The following is a 25,000-nucleotide window of genomic DNA, read 5'->3' on the forward strand; positions in this document are numbered from 1 at the left end:
TATGTTATCCATGTGTGTTCTGGTGCAGCCTCAACTGGTGCCACCCAGAAAAACTTGCCCCAAACCGAGTGAGATGGAGGACATTCATCAAGGGCCTACGCTCCTTATAGAAGCCTTAAGTGTGTGTGTGTGTGTGTGTGTGTGTGTGTGTGTGTGTGTGTGTGTGTGTGTGTGTGTGTGTGTGTGTGTGTGTGTGTGTGTGTGTGTGTGTGTGTGTGTGTGTGTGTGTGTGTGTGTGTGTGTGCGTGCGTGCGTGCGTGCGTGCGTGTGTGTGTACAGTACCTCTGCTGGTGTCCCAGCTCCTGCAGCAGTGTGTCGATGTGTTTCTGCAGGTCCCCCTGCTCCATGTGACCCAGCTTCTTGACCTCACTGCGGACAAAGTACCAGATCTCCTTCACCCCGTTCTCTATCTTCCTCCGCAGCTCTTCCTGGTTCCTACCTGGCCCTGGAAATAACAACATCAACACGGTCACTCACAGGAGGGAAATGTATGTTTTTTTCAAACATCTTTATGATTAAATGGAATGCATTTCGGGAGAAAACAAGATAATGCACACACACACTCAGCTGAGATTTTCTGTAGCCCCTTTGACACAGATCCTGGATCAGCTTAACACACAGGACCTCACACCAAACACAGTCAGCTGATCTCTTGAGCAAGGCACTTAACCTCAGACCTGCTCCAGGGGCGCTGCTCTCCTGCTGTTTACAGACTCTTGGGTGACTCAGTGAAAAGAAACATATCCATTTCGATGGACAATAAAGTTTGCCCTTAGAGACAGATCCAGGATTAACATACCCTCACCCTTAAGCCTTAAAAGGGAAAGTGCAAACTGTCCTTAGATCAGTCTCTGGCCTGGGCCCACTTCTTCCTACTTCATTACACATCATGGGAAATGGTGTCACAGACAAATAAGTGTCACAGCGGTTAAGTTAAGGACATTCTAGTACTACAAGGTCAGAGCCATATTACTAATATAGAACTGACCTGCTATTGTTTCTACCGGACAAGTAGCCTAAAGTAGCCTTTAAAGCATTGTTACATTGTTTCTACCGGACAAGTAGCCTAAAGTAGCCTTTAAAGCATTGTTACATTGTTTATACGGGACAAGTAGCCTAAAGTAGCCTTTAAAGCATTGTTACATTGTTTATACGGGACAAGTAGCCTAAAGTAGCCTTTAAAGCATTGATATATTGTTTCTACAGGACAAGTAGCCTAAAGTAGCCTTTAAAGCATTGTTACACGGGACAAGTAGGCTAAAGTAGCCTTTAAAGCATTGTTATATTGTTTCTACCGGACAAGTAGCCTAAAGTAGCCTTTAAAGCATTGTTACATTGTTTCTACCGGACAAGTAGCCTAAAGTAGCCTTTAAAGCATTGTTATATTGTTTCTACGGGACAAGTAGCCTAAAGTAGCCTTTAAAGCATTGTTACATTGTTTCTACCGGACAAGTAGCCTAAAGTAGCCTTTAAAGCATTGTTATATTGTTTATACGGGACAAGTAGCCTAAAGTAGCCTTTAAAGCATTGTTACACGGGACAAGTAGCCTAAAGTAGCCTTTAAAGCATTGTTACATCAGGTTTCTGATATCAGGTTTACTAGGTCACTCCATACTCACATAATAACAGTCATAGTAATCAATCCTTAACTGTCTTCATGTAGCCTGTTTTCATAATGTTTCCTAAATGACACTTAGGGTTGTGGCAGTATAATAAGCAGCCGACCCAGAAGAACAGTTGTTTGTGGCGCTCATGTTACAGTGAAGAAAAGGGAATGAAGATTTCTGTCTGAAATAGGAGGAAAGAGGAATGGAGCAGTGGACAGGGAATCCTGCCTGGGAATACTGCTCCTCACTGCCTCCTGTCCTCATTTCCAAGGTGTGTGTGTGTGTGTGTGCACGTGCGTGTGTGTGTGCGTGTGCGTGTGTGTGTGTGTTTGTGTGTTTGCCTGGGTGTGTGCACACATGTGTGTTATATAAATAATGGGAGCAGTGCTGTATTTTTAGTCTCACTGTACAGAAATGACCGTTATCGACACACATGACATGTATAAAAACATCCAGATATTACATTCCCTCCACCTTCTCATCACGCATGGCTATCGCTCAGGACACTTGTGTACCAGACTAGGTCCAGGGCTATGATGCAAGGCCTCAGTGTTAAAAACATACAGTCTTGTCTATCAGTCTTCCAACATCCGTTACATTTCAAGATACACTATACAGTATATACAAAAGTATGTGGACACCACTTCAGATGAGTGGATTCGACTATTTCAGCCACACCTGTTGCTGACAGGTGTATAAAATTCGAGCAAACGGTCATGCAATATCCACAGACAAACATTGGCAGTAGAAAGGCCTCACTGAAGAGCTCAGTGACTTTCAACGTGGCACCGTCAGGATGCCCCCTTTCTAACAAGTCAGTTCGTCACATTTCTGTCCTCCTGTAAGTGCTGTTATTGTGAAGGTCACACAAGCTCACAGAATGGGACCGCCGAGTGCTGAAGCACGTAGCTCGCAAACATCGTCTGTCCTCGGTTGCAACACTCACTACCGAGTTCCAAACTGCCTCTGGAAGCAACATCAGCTCAAGTTTGGTGGAGGAGGAATACTGGTCTGGGGCTGACTTTCATGATTCAGGCTCCTTAGTTCCAGTGAAGGGGAATATTAACGCTATAGCATACAATGACATTCTAGACGATTCTGTGCTTCCAACAGTTTGGGGAAGGCCCTTTCCTGTTTCATCATGACAATGCTCCAGTGCACAAAGGAAGGTCCATTCAGAAATCGGTGTAGAATAACTTGACTGGCCTACACAGATCCCTGACCTCTACCCCATTGAACACCTTTAAGAACAGTGACTGCGAGCCAGGCCTAATCGCCCAACATCAGTGCCCGACCTCACTAATGCTCTTGTGGCTGAATAGAAGCAAGTCCCCACAGTAATGTTCCAACATCTAGTGGAAAGCCTTCCCAGAAGACTGGAGGCTGTTATAGCAGCAAAGGGGAGACCAACTCCATATTGATACCCATGATTTTGGTATGAGATGTTCAGCGAGCAGGTGTCCACATACTTTTGGTCATGTAGTGTACATAGTTCAGCACCTGATTGAGGGAAAGCCCATCCTATGTCTGTGCCTATGGGCAACTCCACTTAAGCTTTAACCCAATATGTGTTTCTGTGTGTGTGTGTGTGTGTGTGTGTGTGTGCGCGCGTGTGTGTGTCTCACCGTCTTCAGGCAGGCTACGATAGGAGTTGATCTGTTCTTTAGCTCTGATCAGCTGTTCCTCTAGGGTCCGCAGTTTCCCTGCGCTCACCACCTGGCCCCCGTCAGACTGACTGTCGGGTAACCTACAGTACAGGGGTAGAGGAGAGGTCAGAGGTCAGTTTCCCTGCGCTCACCACCTGGCCCCCGTCAGACTGACCCTCTGGTAACCTACAAGAGAGGTGGAGAGGAGAGGTCAGAGGTTAAAGGTCACTCTGCCTGTACTCACCTGGCTCTCTGGTAACCTAGAGACAGGGGAGAGGAAATGAGGAGGGGTCAGTCTGGAATACAGCTAACATCAGTTAGAGGGCCTGGAGCAGGGAGGAGTTTTTTTACACTAGGTGTCCAGCCAGGTGTGCGTGTGTGTGTACAGTGTGTGTGTACAGTATAGGTGTGTCTGTGTGTGTACAGTATATGTGTGTCTGTGTCTGTGTCTGTGTGTGTGTGTGTGTGTGTGTGTGTGTGTGTGTGTGTGTGTGTGTGTGTGTGTGTGTGTGTGTGTGTGTGTGTGTGTGTGTGTGTGTGTGTGTAAAGTATAGGTGTGTGTGTGTGTGTGTAAAGTATAGGTGTGTGTGTGTGTGTACAGTATAGGTGTGTGTGTACAGTATAGGTGTGTGTGTACAGTATAGGTGTCTGTGTACAGTATAGGTGTGTGTGTGTGTGTACAGTATAGGTGTGTGTGCCTGTGTGTGTGTGTGTGTGTGTGTGTGTGTGTGTGTGTGTGTGTGTGTGTGTGTGTGTGTGTAGAGTATAGGTGTGTGTGTGTGTCTGTGTATGTGTGTACAGTATAGGTGTGTGTGTACAGTATAGGTGTGTGTCTACAGTATAGGTGTGTGTAGAGTAGAGTATAGGTGTGTGTGTGTGTGTCTGTGTATGTGTGTACAGTATAGGTGTGTGTGTGTGTGTACAGTATAGGTGTGTGTGTACAGTATAGGTGTGTGTGTCTGTGTATGTGTGTACAGTATAGGTGTGTGTGTACAGTATAGGTGTGTGTGTCTGTGTATGTGTGTACAGTATAGGTGTGTGTAGAGTAGAGTATAGGTGTGTGTGCGTGTCTGTGTATGTGTGTACAGTATAGGTGTGTGTGTGTGTACAGTATAGGTGTGTGTGTACAGTATAGGTGTGTGTGTGTGTGTGTCTGTGTATGTGTGTACAGTATAGGTGTGTGTGTACAGTATAGGTGTGTGTGTATAGTATAGGTGTGTGTGTGTGTCTGTGTATGTGTGTACAGTATAGGTGTGTGTGTACAGTATAGGTGTGTGTGTGCCTGTCCTGCTAGGTCAGGTGAGTGTCGACAGGCTGATTTCCCTGGGGGCTTTGCGTTTGGCTGCGCTCAATCCCACCTCCAAGCGCCAATTTAATGCAATGATCAGAGGTGAGGTATGAGAGTCGACTGTGTGTGTGTTTGTGTGTATGTGTTTATAATGATCAGAGGTGAGGTATGAGAGTCGACTGTGTGTGTGTTTGTGTGTATGTGTTTATAATGATCAGAGGTGAGGTATGAGAGTCGACTGTGCGTGTGTTTGTGTGTATGTGTTTATAATGATCAGAGGTGAGGTATGAGAGTCGACTGTGCGTGTGTTTGTGTGTATGTGTTTATAATGATCAGAGGTGAGGTATGAGAGTCGACTGTGCGTGTGTTTGTGTGTATGTGTTTATAATGATCAGAGGTGAGGTATGAGAGTCGACTGTGCGTGTGTTTGTGTGTATGTGTTTATAATGATCAGTGGGGTGTGTGTGTGTGTGTTTATAATGATCAGTGGTAAGGCGTGAGAACAGCCAATGACCGCAAGGCAATTCATTCAGTGGCAGTAGCTATTCATCCCCCTACGTCCTGCCGAGAAGAAAGTTAGAGCCACGTGGGGTAAGGGTTCCCCTGGCAGCTCCTCCTCAACAACAAGTAGAAGAGAGAGAAGTAGAGCGGGTCAGTTAAACAAGGTGTGTTGAAGAGCCTTCTGTACACCATGTACAGGACAAGGCCTTCTGAATATCACTACCTCATATAGTGTAATACCTGAAAACATATCAACTGAGTAGGATGACAGTAACTATGAGAGTAACCATGGTGATTGATATTCCCCACCTGTGTCTCCATGGATGCAGCATTGACAGCAGTCTTATCTCAGAAGCCTAGCTGAGAATAAATATCTGTCTATAGCAGGCAACTGTGACATGAAATTATGCGTGGCGTTCTGTAATGGCAAACAGCGGGCTTCCCTGTGTGTGTGTGTGTGTGTGTGTGTGTGTGTGTGTGTGTGTGTGTGTGTGTGTGTGTGTGTGTGTGTGTGTGTGTGTGTGTGTGTGCGTACGCACGCGTGTGTTTGTAACTGTGTCTGTGTGTGGTTGGTCACATCACAATGCCTGACTCATCAGGAATGCACAGCCACAGTACAGAGATGAAACAGGAGGAGGAAAGAAACCGAAATGTAAAATATTTATGTCATTCATGGCTGGTCAAGGATGAAATGAGGTGAAAGTCAGAGAGGAGGAGAGAAGAAGAGGACAGAGAGACTGAGATGGAGAGAAGGGAGGACAGAGAGACTGAGATGGAGAGAAGGGAGGACAGAGAGACTGAGATGGAGAGAAGGGAGGACAGAGAGGCTGAGATGGAGAGAAGGGAGGACAGAGATGCTGATATAGAGAAGAGGGACAGAGAGACTGAGATATAGAAGAGGGACAAAGAGACTGAGATGGAGAGAAGGGAGGACAGAGAGACTGAGATGGAGAGAAGGGAGGACAGAGGCTGAGATGGAGAGAAGGGAGGACAGAGGCTGAGATGGAGAGAAGGGAGGACAGAGAGGCTGAGATGGAGAGAAGGGAGGACAGAGGCTGAGATGGAGAGAAGGGAGGACAGAAAGACTGAGATGGAGAGAAGGGAGGACAGAGAGGCTGAGATGGAGAGAAGGGAGGACAGAGAGACTGAGATGGAGAGAAGGGAGGACAGAGAGGCTGAGATGGAGAGAAGGGAGGACAGAGAGACTGAGATGGAGAGAAGGGAGGACAGAGAGGCTGAGATGGAGAGAAGGGAGGACAGAGAGACTGAGATGGAGAGAAGGGAGGACAGAGAGGATGAGTAGAAATACAAGCCACCCTGATGCCTGATGCTGGGAATAAAGTATCTCTGGCTGCAACCCAGTGCCGGTAATCAGAGAAAACACAAAACAGCTCTGGGGTGCAGAGTATCTTGGAGCAAAACAGGTGAGTCTCACCCACACACCCAGTGACCAGAGGTTATGAATTCAATCATTTAATGAATGGCTGAGAGGAGGAAGAGGAAGGAATCCCAGCAACTTTAAGAGGTTAATGGGCAGTTTTACCACTGCAGTTACAGTGGATGTGGATGAATGGAAACTGTTAAGGAAATAGGCAGACTCTGTGCAATGGCTGGTATGGTCTGAATGACCCCATAATGCTCCACTATGTAGGCTGAGCGGTGGGATATGCAGGTTGAGTGGTGGGATATGTAGGTTGAGTGGTGGGATATGCAGGTTGAGTGGTGGGATATGTAGGTTGAGAGGTGGGATATGCAGGTTGAGTGGTGGGATATGTAGGCTGAGTGGTGGGATATGTAGGCTGAGTGGTGGGATATGTAGGTTGAGTGGTGGGATATGTAGGCTGAGTGGTGGGATATGCAGGTTGAGTGGTGGGATATGTAGGTTGAGTGGTGGGATATGTAGGTTGAGTGGTGGGATATGCAGGTTGAGTGGTGGGATATGTAGGTTGAGTGGTGGGATATGCAGGTTGAGTGGTGGGATATGTAGGTTGAGTGGTGGGATATGTAGGTTGAGTGGTGGGATATGCAGGTTGAGTGGTGGGATATGTAGGTTGAGAGGTGGGATATGCAGGTTGAGTGGTGGGATATGCAGGTTGAGTGGTGGGATATGTAGGTTGAGTGGTGGGATATGCAGGTTGAGTGGTGGGATATGTAAGTTGAGTGGTGGGATACGTAGGTTGAGTGGTGGGATATGTAGGTTGAGTGGTGGGATATGTAGGTTGAGAGGTGGGATATGTAGGTTGAGTGGTGGGATATGTAGGTTGAGTGGTGGGATATGCAGGTTGAGAGGTGGGATATGTAGGTTGAGCGGTGGGATATGTAGGTTGAGTGGTGGGATATGCAGGTTGAGTGGTGGGATATGTAGGTTGAGTGGTGGGATATGTAGGTTGAGTGGTGGGATATGTAGGTTGAGAGGTGGGATATGTAGGTTGAGTGGTGGGATATGTAAGTTGAGTGGTGGGATATGTAGGTTGAGAGGTGGGATATGCAGGTTGAGTGGTGGGATATGTAGGTTGAGAGGTGGAATATGCAGGTTGAGTGGTGGGATATGTAGGCTGAGCGGTGGGATATGTAGGTTGAGTGGTAGGATATGCAGGTTGAGTGGTGGGATATGTAGGTTGAGTGGTGGGATATGTTGGTTGAGGTGTGGGATATGCAGGTTGAGTGGTGGGATATGCAGGTTGAGTGGTGGGATATGTAGGTTGAGTGGTGGGATATGTAGGTTGAGTGGTGGGATATGCAGGTTGAGTGGTGGGATATGTAGGTTGAGTGGTGGGATATGTAGGTTGAGTGGTGGGATATGTAGGTTGAGTGGTGGGATATGTAGATTGAGTGGTGGGATATGTAGGTTGAGTGGTGGGATATGTTGGTTGAGTGGTGGGATATGCAGGTTGAGTGGTGGGATATGTAGGTTGAGTGGTGGGATATGTAGGTTGAGTTGTAGGATATGTAGATTGAGTGGTGGGATATGTAGGTTGAGTGGTGGGATATGCAGGTTGAGTGGTGGGATATGCAGGTTGAGGTGTGGGATATGCAGGTTGAGTGGTGGGATATGTAGGCTGAGCGGTGGGATATGCAGGTTGAGTGGTGGGATATGTAGGTTGAGTGGTGGGATATGCAGGTTGAGTGGTGGGATATGTAGGTTGAGTGGTGGGATATGTAGGTTGAGGTGTGGGATATGCAGGTTGAGTGGTGGGATATGTAGGTTGAGGTGTGGGATATGCAGGTTGAGGTGTGGGATATGCAGGTTGAGGTGTGGGATATGCAGGTTGAGTGTCAGCTTGTGGGAAGGGAAGTGAGAGGTACAGTACCAGTCAAAAGTTTGGACTGGGGGGCCGCACAGCCCTCCATGTGCTCGCCAGAGGTAGCCTGACTGACATTAGGTACCGAGATGAGATCCTCAGAGCCCTTGTGAGACCATATGCTGACACATGCACATTTGTGGCCTGCTGGAGGTCATTTTGCAGGGCTCTGGCAGTGCTCCTCCTTGCACAAAGGCGGAGGTAGCGGTCCTGCTGCTGGGTTGTTGCCCTCCTACGGCCTCCTCCACGTCTCCTGATGTACTGGCCTGTCTCCTGGTAGCGCCTCTATGCTCTGGACACTACGCTGACAGACACAGCAAACCTTCTTGTCACAGCTCGCATTGATGTGCCATCCTGGATGAGCTGCACTACCTGAGCCACTTGTGTGGGTTGTAGACTCCGTCTCATGCTACCACTAGAGTGAAAGCACCGCCAGCATTCAAAAGTGACCAAAACATCAGCCAGGAAGCATAGGAACTGAGAAGTGGTCTGTGGTCACCACCTGCAGAACCACTCCTTTATTGGGGGTGTCTTGCTAATTGCCTATAATTTCCACCTTTTGTCTATTCTATTTGCACAACAGCATGTGAAATTTATTGTCAATCAGTGTTGCTTCCTAAGTGGACAGTTTGATTTCACAGAAGTGTGATTGACTTGGAGTTACATTGTGTTGTTTAAGTGTTCCCTTTATTTTTTTGAGCAGTGTATTTTATATTTGAGATTCTTCAAAGTAGCCACCCTTTGCCTTGATGACAGCTTTGTACACTCTTGGCATTCTTTCAGCCAGCTTCATGAGGTGTCACCCGGAATGCATTTTCAGGTGACACTAATGGACTTAACGTCTAATACATTCATTTTACTGTCACCATAGCTACAGCAATATGTTTGCTAATGTGTCTGGCTTTAGATATGATCGTCCGATGTAGTCGCGCCACTGCCACGAAATAGAAAATACACTCAAAACCTTGCTCAGATGAAGGACAGATAAAAAGTCCCTGAAAAATGATCGAAGTGAAGTCTGCGACTCTGACATGCTCCCAGTCCCAACAGTGATTTACATCATGTATGTGTCTAAATAAATCACTGTCAGGAGTATATCAGAGGCAATATTCCAGGCTACAGTCATACACTGCAGCACACACACACTGCAGCACACACACACACACACACACACACACACACACACACACACACACACACACACACACACACACACACACACACACACACACACACACACACACACACACACACACACACACACACACACACAATGAGCAGAGTGTTTGTTTTAATAAATTCTCCTGTGCCTTCCTGAGTAGAATGGTGAGCTACAGGGATAATAAGGTCTGCTGGCTGTGGCAGAGGAAGAAGGAATGTCAACACCTAGTCATCTGTAGGAGACCTTCTTGGCCAGCCTCCACTTTTCCCCCCATTTCTCTTTCTCTTCCTCCATTTACCTCATCCCTCCATCGCTACACACAAAGGAAGTCTCATTCTCTCTCTCCATCTCTCCTTCTTTTCCTTCACTCCTCCATTTACCCCCTCCCTCCCTCTATTGCTATTCACACAAAGGCAGTCTGACAGGCAGGCAGACAGCCACTCAGGAGTGAGAGAGCTACCATAACGACCAGTCAGTTATCTTTTATTTCTTATTCAAACCTGGTTAAAGGATTCCTGTTAGAAAACATCACCTGTTTCACTAATCTGGAAGAATGTTTTGTAATATTTATTGGGAACCTGGTTACTAGTTTTAAATTGAACAGGGTCAGTTTGGGGTACCAAAACAACATACTTCAGCTCCAACAGATGAGCCTATAGCAAGATCCACAGACAATGAGAACCAGGCAGACACATGCAGTACAGTACAGTACAACACCAACTACATAGAGCCATGACTGCATGGAACTCTATTCCACATCAGGTAAGTGATGCAAGCAGTAGAATCTTTTTTTTTTTTTTTACTGATAAAAATACACCTTTTGGAACAGCAAGGACTGAGAATAGATACACCATAGGAACAGACACACACATACGTACACACACACACTAGCACACGCACTCTACACACTCGTACATTGTAATATTGTTGTATTGTGGTATTAAACATGTTGTATTGTAGATATGTAGTGGTGTAATAATGTTATATGATGTACTGTTTTATCTTTTGTTTTATATGTACAGTAAGTGGCTTAATGTGTTTGAACCCTAGGAAGAGTAGCTGCTGCCTTGGCAACAGCTAATGAGGATCCATAATAAATACAAATACAATCTGCCACCCGTCCTCAGACCCTGACCGACTATCACTTATGGCGTTACAGTGAACACACACACTGAGGCTTGGTCAACTGCTGGTAAACACACACACTGCTGTCTTGGTCAAACAGGCTTCTACATCTCCTCCCCTGTCTCTGCATGGTTCAGTCATCACAGTGTCTCTCCACATTCCTCCTCTCTCTAGGGGTCCTACTAGAGCAGCCAGTAGTCTCATTACTGCACTTCCTCAGAGAGATTCCGTACACTGCTGCAGTCTCAGGCTGTGTACCAAATCGCATCCCTTTATAGTGCATTACTTTGACCAAAGTCCTATAGGTATCTGTTAAGAACTTTGTGACAATTGCTGATGTTATATAAAATAAACAGTTGCGTCCATCATTCTTAAATGGAAGACGTTTGGAACCACCAACACTCTTCCTACAGTTGGCCGCACGGCCAAAATGAGCAATCGGGGGAGAAGGGCCTTGGTCAGGGAGGTGACCAAGAACCCAATGGTCACTCTGACAGAGCTCTAGAGTTCCTCTGTGGAGATGGGAGAAACTTCCAGAAGGACAACCATCTCTGCAGCACTCCACGTATCAGGCCTTTATGATAGATTGGCCAGACGGAAGCCACTCCTCAGTAAAAGGCACATGACAGCCTGCTTGGAGTTTGCCAAAAGGCACCTAAAGACTCTCAGACCATGAGAACCAAGATTCTCTGGTCTGATGAAACCAAGATTGAACTCGTTGCCTGAATGCCAAGCGTCACGTCTGGAGGAAACCTGGCACCATCCCAACGGTGAAGCAAGGTGGTGGCAGCATCATGCTGCGAGGATGTTTTTCAATGGCAGGGACTGGGAGACTAGTCAGGATGGAGGGAAAGATGAATGGAGCAAAGCACAGAGAGATCCTTGATGAAAACCTGCTCCAGAGCGCTCAGGACATCGGACTGGGGCGAAGATTCACCTTCCAACAGGACAACGACCCTAAGCACACAGCCAAGACAATGCAGGAGTGGCTTTAGGACAAGTCTCTGACTGTCTTTGAGTGGCACAGCCAGAGTTCGGACTTGAACCCGATCGAACATCTCTGGAGATACCTGAAAATAGCTGTGCAGTGACGCTCCAAATCCAACCTGACAGAGCTTGAGAGGATCTGCAGACAAGAATGGGAGAAACTTCCCAAATACAGGTGTGCCAAGCTTGTAGCGTCATACCCAAGATTTGAGGCTGTAATCGCTGCCAAAGGTGATTCAACAAAGTAAGGGTCTGAATTCTTATGCCAATGTGATATTTCCGTTTTTGCTGCTACTACTACCCTTGCTGCTACTGCTGCTGCTACTACTCATACTGCTGCTACTACTACTCATACTGCTGCTACTACTACTCATACTGCTGCTGCTGCTACTACTCATACTGCTGCTACTACTACTCATACTGCTACGGCTGCTGCTGCTACTACTACTCATACTGCTGCTGCTACTACTCATACTGCTGCTACTACTACTCATACTGCTGCTGCTGCTACTACTCATACTGCTGCTACTACTACTCATACTGCTGCTACTACTACTCATACTGCTATGGCTGCTGCTGCTACTACTACTCATACTGCTGCTGCTACTACTCATACTGCTGCTACTACTACTCATACTGCTGCTGCTGCTACTACTCATACTGCTGCTACTACTACTCATACTGCTACGGCTGCTGCTGCTACTACTACTCATACTGCTGCTGCTACTACTACTCATACTGCTGCTGCTGCTACTACTCATACTGCTGCTGCTACTACTCATACTGCTACGGCTGCTGCTGCTCCTGCTACGACTGCTGCTGTTACTACTCATACTGCTGCTGCTGCTGCTGCTACTACTCATACTGCTGCTACTACTCATACTGCTGCTGCTGCTGCTACTACTCATACTGCTGCTACTACTCATACTGCTGCTGCTGCTGCTGCTACTACTCATACTGCTGCTACTACTCATACTGCTGCTGCTGCTGCTACTACTACTCATACTGCTGCTACTACTCCTCATACTGCTGATACTACTACTCATACTGCTGCTGCTGCTACTACTACTCATACTGCTGATACTACTACTCATACTGCCGCTGCTGCTACTCATACTGCTGCTGCTGCTGCTGCTACTACTACTACTACTACTACTACTGCTGCTGCTGCTACTACTCATACTGCTGCTGCTACTACTCATACTGCTACGACTGCTGCTGTTACTACTCATACTGCTGCTGCTGCTGCTGCTACTACTACTACTACTACTACTACTACTACTACTACTGCTGCTGCTGCTACTACTCATACTGCTGCTGCTACTACTCATACTGCTACGGCTGCTGCTGCTCCTGCTACGACTGCTGCTGTTACTACTCATACTGCTGCTGCTGCTGCTGCTACTACTCATACTGCTGCTACTACTCATACTGCTGCTGCTGCTGCTGCTACTACTCATACTGCTGCTGCTGCTGCTGCTGCTACTACTCATACTGCTGCTACTACTCATACTGCTGCTGCTGCTGCTACTACTACTCATACTGCTGCTACTACTCATACTGCTGCTGCTGCTGCTGCTACTACTCATACTGCTGCTACTACTCATACTGCTGCTGCTGCTGCTGCTACTACTCATACTGCTGCTACTACTCATACTGCTGCTGCTGCTGCTGCTACTACTCATACTGCTGCTACTACTCATACTGCTGCTGCTGCTGCTGCTACTACTCATACTGCTGCTACTACTCATACTGCTGCTGCTGCTGCTGCTACTACTCATACTGCTGCTACTACTCATACTGCTGCTGCTGCTGCTACTACTACTCATACTGCTGCTGCTACTACTCATACTGCTGCTGCTACTACTACTACTACTACTACTACTACTGCTGCTGCTGCTACTCATACTGCTGCTGCTACTACTACTATCTGTCTACTACTACTCATACTGCTGCTGCTGCTACTACTCATACTGCTGCTGCTGCTACTACTCATACTGCTGCTGCTACTACTCATACTGCTACGACTGCTGCTGTTACTACTCATACTGCTGCTGCTGCTACTACTACTACTACTACTACTACTACTACTGCTGCTGCTGCTACTACTCATACTGCTGCTGCTACTACTCATACTGCTACGGCTGCTGCTGCTCCTGCTACGACTGCTGCTGTTACTACTCATACTGCTGCTGCTGCTGCTGCTACTACTCATACTGCTGCTACTACTCATACTGCTGCTGCTGCTGCTGCTACTACTCATAATGCTGCTGCTGCTACTACTCATACTGCTGCTACTACTCATACTGCTGCTGCTGCTGCTACTACTACTCATACTGCTGCTACTACTCATACTGCTGCTGCTGCTGCTGCTACTACTCATACTGCTGCTACTACTCATACTGCTGCTGCTGCTGCTGCTACTACTCATACTGCTGCTGCTGCTGCTGCTACTACTCATACTGCTGCTACTACTCATACTGCTGCTGCTGCTGCTACTACTACTCATACTGCTGCTACTACTCATACTGCTGCTGCTGCTGCTGCTACTACTCATACTGCTGCTGCTGCTGCTGCTACTACTCATACTGCTGCTACTACTCATACTGCTGCTGCTGCTGCTGCTACTACTCATACTGCTGCTACTACTCATACTGCTGCTGCTGCTGCTGCTACTACTCATACTGCTGCTACTACTCATACTGCTGCTGCTGCTGCTACTACTACTCATACTGCTGCTACTACTACTCATACTGCTGATACTACTACTCATACTGCCGCTGCTGCTACTACTACTACTGCTGCTGCTACTACTACTACTACTACTACTGCTGCTGCTACTACTACTCATACTGCTGCTACTACTACTACTACTACTACTACTACTCATACTGCTGCTGCTGCTACTACTACTTATACTGCTGCTGCTGCTACTACTACTCATACTGCTGCTGCTGCTACTACTCATACTACTACTACTACTACTACTACTGCTGCTGCTGCTACTACTACTCATACTGCTGCTGCTACTACTCATACTGCTGATACTACTACTCATACTGCCGCTGCTGCTACTACTACTACTGCTGCTGCTACTACTACTACTACTACTACTGCTGCTGCTACTACTACTCATACTGCTGCTACTACTACTACTACTAATACTACTACTCATACTGCTGCTGCTGCTACTACTACTCATACTGCTGCTACTACTACTCATACTGCTGCTGCTGCTACTACTCATACTGCTGCTGCTACTACTACTACTACTACTACTGCTGCTGCTGCTACTACTACTCATACTGCTGCTGCTACTACTCATACTGCTGCTGCTACTACTACTACTACTACTACTACTGCTGCTGCTGCTACTCATACTGCTGCTGCTACTACTACTACTGCTGCTGCTACTACTACTCATACTGCTGCTGCTGCTACTAGTCATACTGCTGCTGCTGCTACTACTCATACTGCTGCTGCTACTACTCATACTGCTACGACTGCTGCTGTTACTACTCATACTGCTGCTGCTGCTACTACTACTACTACTACTACTACTACTACTGCTGCTGCTGCTACTACTCATACTGCTGCTACTACTACTCATACTGCTACGGCTGCTGCTGCTACTACTACTCATACTGCTGCTGCTACTACTACTCATACTGCTGCTGCTGCTACTACTCATACTGCTGCTGTTACTACTCATACTGCTGCTGCTGCTGCTGCTACTACTCATACTGCTGCTACTACTCATACTGCTGCTGCTGCTGCTACTACTCATACTGCTGCTACTACTCATACTGCTGCTGCTGCTGCTGCTACTACTCATACTGCTGCTACTACTCATACTGCTGCTGCTGCTGCTACTACTACTCATACTGCTGCTACTACTCCTCATACTGCTGATACTACTACTCATACTGCTGCTGCTGCTACTACTACTCATACTGCTGATACTACTACTCATACTGCCGCTGCTGCTACTCATACTGCTGCTGCTGCTGCTGCTACTACTACTACTACTACTACTACTGCTGCTGCTGCTACTACTCATACTGCTGCTGCTACTACTCATACTGCTACGACTGCTGCTGTTACTACTCATACTGCTGCTGCTGCTGCTGCTACTACTACTACTACTACTACTACTACTACTACTACTACTGCTGCTGCTGCTACTACTCATACTGCTGCTGCTACTACTCATACTGCTACGGCTGCTGCTGCTCCTGCTACGACTGCTGCTGTTACTACTCATACTGCTGCTGCTGCTGCTGCTACTACTCATACTGCTGCTACTACTCATACTGCTGCTGCTGCTGCTGCTACTACTCATACTGCTGCGACTGCTGCTGCTGCTACTACTCATACTGCTGCTACTACTCATACTGCTGCTGCTGCTGCTACTACTACTCATACTGCTGCTACTACTCATACTGCTGCTGCTGCTGCTGCTACTACTCATACTGCTGCTACTACTCATACTGCTGCTGCTGCTGCTGCTACTACTCATACTGCTGCTACTACTCATACTGCTGCTGCTGCTGCTGCTACTACTCATACTGCTGCTACTACTCATACTGCTGCTGCTGCTGCTGCTACTACTCATACTGCTGCTACTACTCATACTGCTGCTGCTGCTGCTGCTACTACTCATACTGCTGCTACTACTCATACTGCTGCTGCTGCTGCTACTACTACTCATACTGCTGCTGCTACTACTCATACTGCTGCTGCTACTACTACTACTACTACTACTACTACTGCTGCTGCTGCTACTCATACTGCTGCTGCTACTACTACTACTGCTGCTGCTACTACTACTCATACTGCTGCTGCTGCTACTACTCATACTGCTGCTGCTGCTACTACTCATACTGCTGCTGCTACTACTCATACTGCTACGACTGCTGCTGTTACTACTCATACTGCTGCTGCTGCTACTACTACTACTACTACTACTACTACTACTGCTGCTGCTGCTACTACTCATACTGCTGCTGCTACTACTCATACTGCTACGGCTGCTGCTGCTCCTGCTACGACTGCTGCTGTTACTACTCATACTGCTGCTGCTGCTGCTGCTACTACTCATACTGCTGCTACTACTCATACTGCTGCTGCTGCTGCTGCTACTACTCATAATGCTGCTGCTGCTACTACTCATACTGCTGCTACTACTCATACTGCTGCTGCTGCTGCTACTACTACTCATACTGCTGCTACTACTCATACTGCTGCTGCTGCTGCTGCTACTACTCATACTGCTGCTACTACTCATACTGCTGCTGCTGCTACTACTCATACTGCTGCTACTACTCATACTGCTGCTGCTACTACTCATACTGCTGCTACTACTCATACTGCTGCTGCTGCTGCTGCTACTACTCATACTGCTGCTACTACTCATACTGCTGCTGCTGCTGCTACTACTACTCATACTGCTGCTACTACTACTCATACTGCTGATACTACTACTCATACTGCCGCTGCTGCTACTACTACTACTGCTGCTGCTACTACTACTACTACTACTACTGCTGCTGCTACTACTACTCATACTGCTGCTACTACTACTACTACTACTACTACTACTCATACTGCTGCTGCTGCTACTACTACTTATACTGCTGCTGCTGCTGCTACTACTACTCATACTGCTGCTGCTGCTACTACTCATACTACTACTACTACTACTACTACTGCTGCTGCTGCTACTACTACTCATACTGCTGCTGCTACTACTCATACTGCTGATACTACTACTCATACTGCCGCTGCTGCTACTACTACTACTGCTGCTGCTACTACTACTACTACTACTACTGCTGCTGCTACTACTACTCATACTGCTGCTACTACTACTACTACTAATACTACTACTCATACTGCTGCTGCTGCTACTACTACTCATACTGCTGCTACTACTACTCATACTGCTGCTGCTGCTACTACTCATACTGCTGCTGCTACTACTACTACTACTACTACTGCTGCTGCTGCTACTACTACTCATACTGCTGCTGCTACTACTCATACTGCTGCTGCTACTACTACTACTACTACTACTACTGCTGCTGCTGCTACTCATACTGCTGCTGCTACTACTACTACTGCTGCTGCTACTACTACTCATACTGCTGCTGCTGCTACTAGTCATACTGCTGCTGCTGCTACTACTCATACTGCTGCTGCTACTACTCATACTGCTACGACTGCTGCTGTTACTACTCATACTGCTGCTGCTGCTACTACTACTACTACTACTACTACTACTACTGCTGCTGCTGCTACTACTCATACTGCTGCTGCTACTACTCATACTGCTACGGCTGCTGCTGCTCCTGCTACGACTGCTGCTGTTACTACTCATACTGCTGCTGCTGCTGCTGCTACTACTCATACTGCTGCTACTACTCATACTGCTGCTGCTGCTGCTGCTACTACTCATACTGCTGCTACTACTCATACTGCTGCTGCTGCTACTACTCATACTGCTGCTACTACTCATACTGCTGCTGCTGCTGCTACTACTACTCATACTGCTGCTACTACTCATACTGCTGCTGCTGCTACTACTCATACTGCTGCTACTACTCATACTGCTGCTGCTGCTACTACTCATACTGCTGCTACTACTCATACTGCCGCTGCTGCTGCTGCTACTACTCATACTGCTGCTACTACTCATACTGCTGCTGCTGCTGCTGCTACTACTCATACTGCTGCTACTACTCATACTGCTGCTGCTGCTGCTACTACTACTCATACTGCTGCTACTACTACTCATACTGCTGATACTACTACTCATACTGCCGCTGCTGCTACTACTACTACTGCTGCTGCTACTACTACTACTACTACTACTGCTGCTGCTACTACTACTCATACTGCTGCTACTACTACTACTACTACTACTACTACTACTCATACTGCTGCTGCTGCTACTACTACTTATACTGCTGCTGCTGCTACTACTACTCATACTGCTGCTGCTGCTACTACTGATACTGCTGCTGCTACTACTACTACTACTACTACTGCTGCTGCTGCTACTACTACTCATACTGCTGCTGCTACTACTCATACTGCTGCTGCTACTACTACTACTACTACTACTACTACTGCTGCTGCTGCTACTCATACTGCTGCTGCTACTACTACTACTGCTGCTGCTACTACTACTCATACTGCTGCTGCTGCTACTACTCATACTGCTGCTACTACTACTACTACTACTGCTGCTGCTGCTACTACTCATACTGCTGCTGCTACTACTCATACTGCTACGGCTGCTGCTGCTCCTGCTACGACTGCTGCTGTTACTACTCATACTGCTGCTGCTGCTGCTGCTACTACTCATACTGCTGCTACTACTCATACTGCTGCTGCTGCTGCTGCTACTACTCATACTGCTGCTACTACTCATACTGCTGCTGCTGCTGCTGCTACTACTCATACTGCTGCTACTACTCATACTGCTGCTGCTGCTGCTGCTACTACTCATACTGCTGCTGCTGCTGCTGCTACTACTCATACTGCTGCTACTACTCATACTGCTGCTGCTGCTGCTACTACTACTCATACTGCTGCTACTACTCATACTGCTGCTGCTGCTGCTACTACTACTCATACTGCTGATACTACTACTCATACTGCCGCTGCTGCTACTACTACTACTGCTGCTGCTACTACTACTACTACTACTACTGCTGCTGCTACTACTACTCATACTGCTGCTACTACTACTACTACTACTACTACTACTCATACTGCTGCTGCTGCTACTACTACTCATACTGCTGCTGCTGCTACTACTACTCATACTGCTGCTGCTGCTACTACTCATACTGCTGCTGCTACTACTACTACTACTACTACTGCTGCTGCTGCTACTACTACTCATACTGCTGCTGCTACTACTCATACTGCTGCTGCTACTACTACTACTACTACTACTACTGCTGCTGCTGCTACTCATACTGCTGCTGCTACTACTACTACTGCTGCTGCTACTACTACTCATACTGCTGCTGCTGCTACTACTCATACTGCTGCTACTACTACTACTACTACTGCTGCTGCTGCTGCTACTACTCATACTGCTGCTGCTACTACTACTACTACTACTACTGCTGCTGCTGCTGCTACTACTCATACTGCTGCTGCTACTACTACTACTACTACTACTACTACTGCTGCTGCTGCTGCTACTACTCTTACTGCTGCTGCTACTACTACTACTACTACTGCTGCTGCTGCTACTACTACTACTACTGCTGCTACTACTACTACTACTACTACTGCTGCTGCTACTACTACTCATACTGCTGCTACTACTACTACTACTCATACTGCTGCTACTACTACTCATACTGCTACGGCTGCTGCTGCTACTACTACTCATACTGCTGCTGCTACTACTACTCATACTGCTGCTGCTGCTACTACTCATACTGCTGCTGTTACTACTCATACTGCTGCTGCTGCTGCTGCTACTACTCATACTGCTGCTGCTGCTGCTACTACTCATACTGCTGCTACTACTCATACTGCTGCTGCTGCTGCTGCTACTACTCATACTGCTGCTACTACTCATACTGCTGCTGCTGCTGCTACTACTACTCATACTGCTGCTACTACTCCTCATACTGCTGATACTACTACTCATACTGCTGCTGCTGCTACTACTACTCATACTGCTGATACTACTACTCATACTGCCGCTGCTGCTACTCATACTGCTGCTGCTGCTGCTGCTACTACTACTACTACTACTACTACTGCTGCTGCTGCTACTACTCATACTGCTGCTGCTACTACTCATACTGCTACGACTGCTGCTGTTACTACTCATACTGCTGCTGCTGCTGCTGCTACTACTACTACTACTACTACTACTACTACTACTACTACTGCTGCTGCTGCTACTACTCATACTGCTGCTGCTACTACTCATACTGCTACGGCTGCTGCTGCTCCTGCTACGACTGCTGCTGTTACTACTCATACTGCTGCTGCTGCTGCTGCTACTACTCATACTGCTGCTACTACTCATACTGCTGCTGCTGCTGCTGCTACTACTCATACTGCTGCGACTGCTGCTGCTGCTACTACTCATACTGCTGCTACTACTCATACTGCTGCTGCTGCTGCTACTACTACTCATACTGCTGCTACTACTCATACTGCTGCTGCTGCTGCTGCTACTACTCATACTGCTGCTACTACTCATACTGCTGCTGCTGCTGCTGCTACTACTCATACTGCTGCTACTACTCATACTGCTGCTGCTGCTGCTGCTACTACTCATACTGCTGCTACTACTCATACTGCTGCTGCTGCTGCTGCTACTACTCATACTGCTGCTACTACTCATACTGCTGCTGCTGCTGCTGCTACTACTCATACTGCTGCTACTACTCATACTGCTGCTGCTGCTGCTACTACTACTCATACTGCTGCTGCTACTACTCATACTGCTGCTGCTACTACTACTACTACTACTACTACTACTGCTGCTGCTGCTACTCATACTGCTGCTGCTACTACTACTACTGCTGCTGCTACTACTACTCATACTGCTGCTGCTGCTACTACTCATACTGCTGCTGCTGCTACTACTCATACTGCTGCTGCTACTACTCATACTGCTACGACTGCTGCTGTTACTACTCATACTGCTGCTGCTGCTACTACTACTACTACTACTACTACTACTACTGCTGCTGCTGCTACTACTCATACTGCTGCTGCTACTACTCATACTGCTACGGCTGCTGCTGCTCCTGCTACGACTGCTGCTGTTACTACTCATACTGCTGCTGCTGCTGCTGCTACTACTCATACTGCTGCTACTACTCATACTGCTGCTGCTGCTGCTGCTACTACTCATAATGCTGCTGCTGCTACTACTCATACTGCTGCTACTACTCATACTGCTGCTGCTGCTGCTACTACTACTCATACTGCTGCTACTACTCATACTGCTGCTGCTGCTGCTGCTACTACTCATACTGCTGCTACTACTCATACTGCTGCTGCTGCTACTACTCATACTGCTGCTACTACTCATACTGCTGCTGCTACTACTCATACTGCTGCTACTACTCATACTGCTGCTGCTGCTGCTGCTACTACTCATACTGCTGCTACTACTCATACTGCTGCTGCTGCTGCTACTACTACTCATACTGCTGCTACTACTACTCATACTGCTGATACTACTACTCATACTGCCGCTGCTGCTACTACTACTACTGCTGCTGCTACTACTACTACTACTACTACTGCTGCTGCTACTACTACTCATACTGCTGCTACTACTACTACTACTACTACTACTACTCATACTGCTGCTGCTGCTACTACTACTTATACTGCTGCTGCTGCTGCTACTACTACTCATACTGCTGCTGCTGCTACTACTCATACTACTACTACTACTACTACTACTGCTGCTGCTGCTACTACTACTCATACTGCTGCTGCTACTACTCATACTGCTGATACTACTACTCATACTGCCGCTGCTGCTACTACTACTACTGCTGCTGCTACTACTACTACTACTACTACTGCTGCTGCTACTACTACTCATACTGCTGCTACTACTACTACTACTAATACTACTACTCATACTGCTGCTGCTGCTACTACTACTCATACTGCTGCTACTACTACTCATACTGCTGCTGCTGCTACTACTCATACTGCTGCTGCTACTACTACTACTACTACTACTGCTGCTGCTGCTACTACTACTCATACTGCTGCTGCTACTACTCATACTGCTGCTGCTACTACTACTACTACTACTACTACTGCTGCTGCTGCTACTCATACTGCTGCTGCTACTACTACTACTGCTGCTGCTACTACTACTCATACTGCTGCTGCTGCTACTAGTCATACTGCTGCTGCTGCTACTACTCATACTGCTGCTGCTACTACTCATACTGCTACGACTGCTGCTGTTACTACTCATACTGCTGCTGCTGCTACTACTACTACTACTACTACTACTACTACTGCTGCTGCTGCTACTACTCATACTGCTGCTGCTACTACTCATACTGCTACGGCTGCTGCTGCTCCTGCTACGACTGCTGCTGTTACTACTCATACTGCTGCTGCTGCTGCTGCTACTACTCATACTGCTGCTACTACTCATACTGCTGCTGCTGCTGCTGCTACTACTCATACTGCTGCTACTACTCATACTGCTGCTGCTGCTACTACTCATACTGCTGCTACTACTCATACTGCTGCTGCTGCTGCTACTACTACTCATACTGCTGCTACTACTCATACTGCTGCTGCTGCTACTACTCATACTGCTGCTACTACTCATACTGCTGCTGCTGCTACTACTCATACTGCTGCTACTACTCATACTGCCGCTGCTGCTGCTGCTACTACTCATACTGCTGCTACTACTCATACTGCTGCTGCTGCTGCTGCTACTACTCATACTGCTGCTACTACTCATACTGCTGCTGCTGCTGCTACTACTACTCATACTGCTGCTACTACTACTCATACTGCTGATACTACTACTCATACTGCCGCTGCTGCTACTACTACTACTGCTGCTGCTACTACTACTACTACTACTACTGCTGCTGCTACTACTACTCATACTGCTGCTACTACTACTACTACTACTACTACTACTACTCATACTGCTGCTGCTGCTACTACTACTTATACTGCTGCTGCTGCTACTACTACTCATACTGCTGCTGCTGCTACTACTGATACTGCTGCTGCTACTACTACTACTACTACTACTGCTGCTGCTGCTACTACTACTCATACTGCTGCTGCTACTACTCATACTGCTGCTGCTACTACTACTACTACTACTACTACTACTGCTGCTGCTGCTACTCATACTGCTGCTGCTACTACTACTACTGCTGCTGCTACTACTACTCATACTGCTGCTGCTGCTACTACTCATACTGCTGCTACTACTACTACTACTACTGCTGCTGCTGCTACTACTCATACTGCTGCTGCTACTACTCATACTGCTACGGCTGCTGCTGCTCCTGCTACGACTGCTGCTGTTACTACTCATACTGCTGCTGCTGCTGCTGCTACTACTCATACTGCTGCTACTACTCATACTGCTGCTGCTGCTGCTGCTACTACTCATACTGCTGCTACTACTCATACTGCTGCTGCTGCTGCTGCTACTACTCATACTGCTGCTACTACTCATACTGCTGCTGCTGCTGCTGCTACTACTCATACTGCTGCTGCTGCTGCTGCTACTACTCATACTGCTGCTACTACTCATACTGCTGCTGCTGCTGCTACTACTACTCATACTGCTGCTACTACTCATACTGCTGCTGCTGCTGCTACTACTACTCATACTGCTGATACTACTACTCATACTGCCGCTGCTGCTACTACTACTACTGCTGCTGCTACTACTACTACTACTACTACTGCTGCTGCTACTACTACTCATACTGCTGCTACTACTACTACTACTACTACTACTACTCATACTGCTGCTGCTGCTACTACTACTCATACTGCTGCTGCTGCTACTACTACTCATACTGCTGCTGCTGCTACTACTCATACTGCTGCTGCTACTACTACTACTACTACTACTGCTGCTGCTGCTACTACTACTCATACTGCTGCTGCTACTACTCATACTGCTGCTGCTACTACTACTACTACTACTACTACTGCTGCTGCTGCTACTCATACTGCTGCTGCTACTACTACTACTGCTGCTGCTACTACTACTCATACTGCTGCTGCTGCTACTACTCATACTGCTGCTACTACTACTACTACTACTGCTGCTGCTGCTGCTACTACTCATACTGCTGCTGCTACTACTACTACTACTACTACTGCTGCTGCTGCTGCTACTACTCATACTGCTGCTGCTACTACTACTACTACTACTACTACTACTGCTGCTGCTGCTGCTACTACTCTTACTGCTGCTGCTACTACTACTACTACTACTGCTGCTGCTGCTACTACTACTACTACTGCTGCTACTACTACTACTACTACTACTGCTGCTGCTACTACTACTCATACTGCTGCTACTACTACTACTACTACTACTGCTGCTACTACTACTACTACTACTACTACTGCTGCTGCTGCTACTACTCATACTGCTGCTGCTACTACTACTACTACTACTGCTGCTGCTGCTACTACTCATACTGCTGCTACTACTACTACTACTACTACTACTACTGCTGCTGCTACTACTACTCATACTGCTGCTACTACTACTACTACTACTACTACTACTCATACTGCTGCTGCTGCTACTACTACTTATACTGCTGCTGCTGCTACTACTACTCATACTGCTGCTGCTGCTA

General features: G+C 47.2%; 1 protein-coding gene across 1 annotated transcript in view; it reads right to left on the reverse strand.

Annotated features, from left to right (window-relative positions):
* The window catches only part of fut8a (fucosyltransferase 8a (alpha (1,6) fucosyltransferase)), a 184,203-nt gene that overhangs the window by 20,017 nt on the left and 139,186 nt on the right, over nt 1–25,000 (reverse strand). Inside the window, exons 4-5 of the mRNA XM_071382212.1 lie at nt 3,233–3,354; nt 283–445 (exon numbers count right to left, since the gene is read on the reverse strand). Of these exons, the coding sequence (XP_071238313.1) occupies nt 283–445; nt 3,233–3,354 (285 nt within the window). The remainder of the gene's footprint in view (nt 1–282; nt 446–3,232; nt 3,355–25,000) is intronic.

This window comes from Salvelinus alpinus, chromosome 34 (genome assembly GCF_045679555.1).
Source record: "Salvelinus alpinus chromosome 34, SLU_Salpinus.1, whole genome shotgun sequence".
Taxonomy (NCBI): Eukaryota; Metazoa; Chordata; class Actinopteri; order Salmoniformes; family Salmonidae; genus Salvelinus; species Salvelinus alpinus.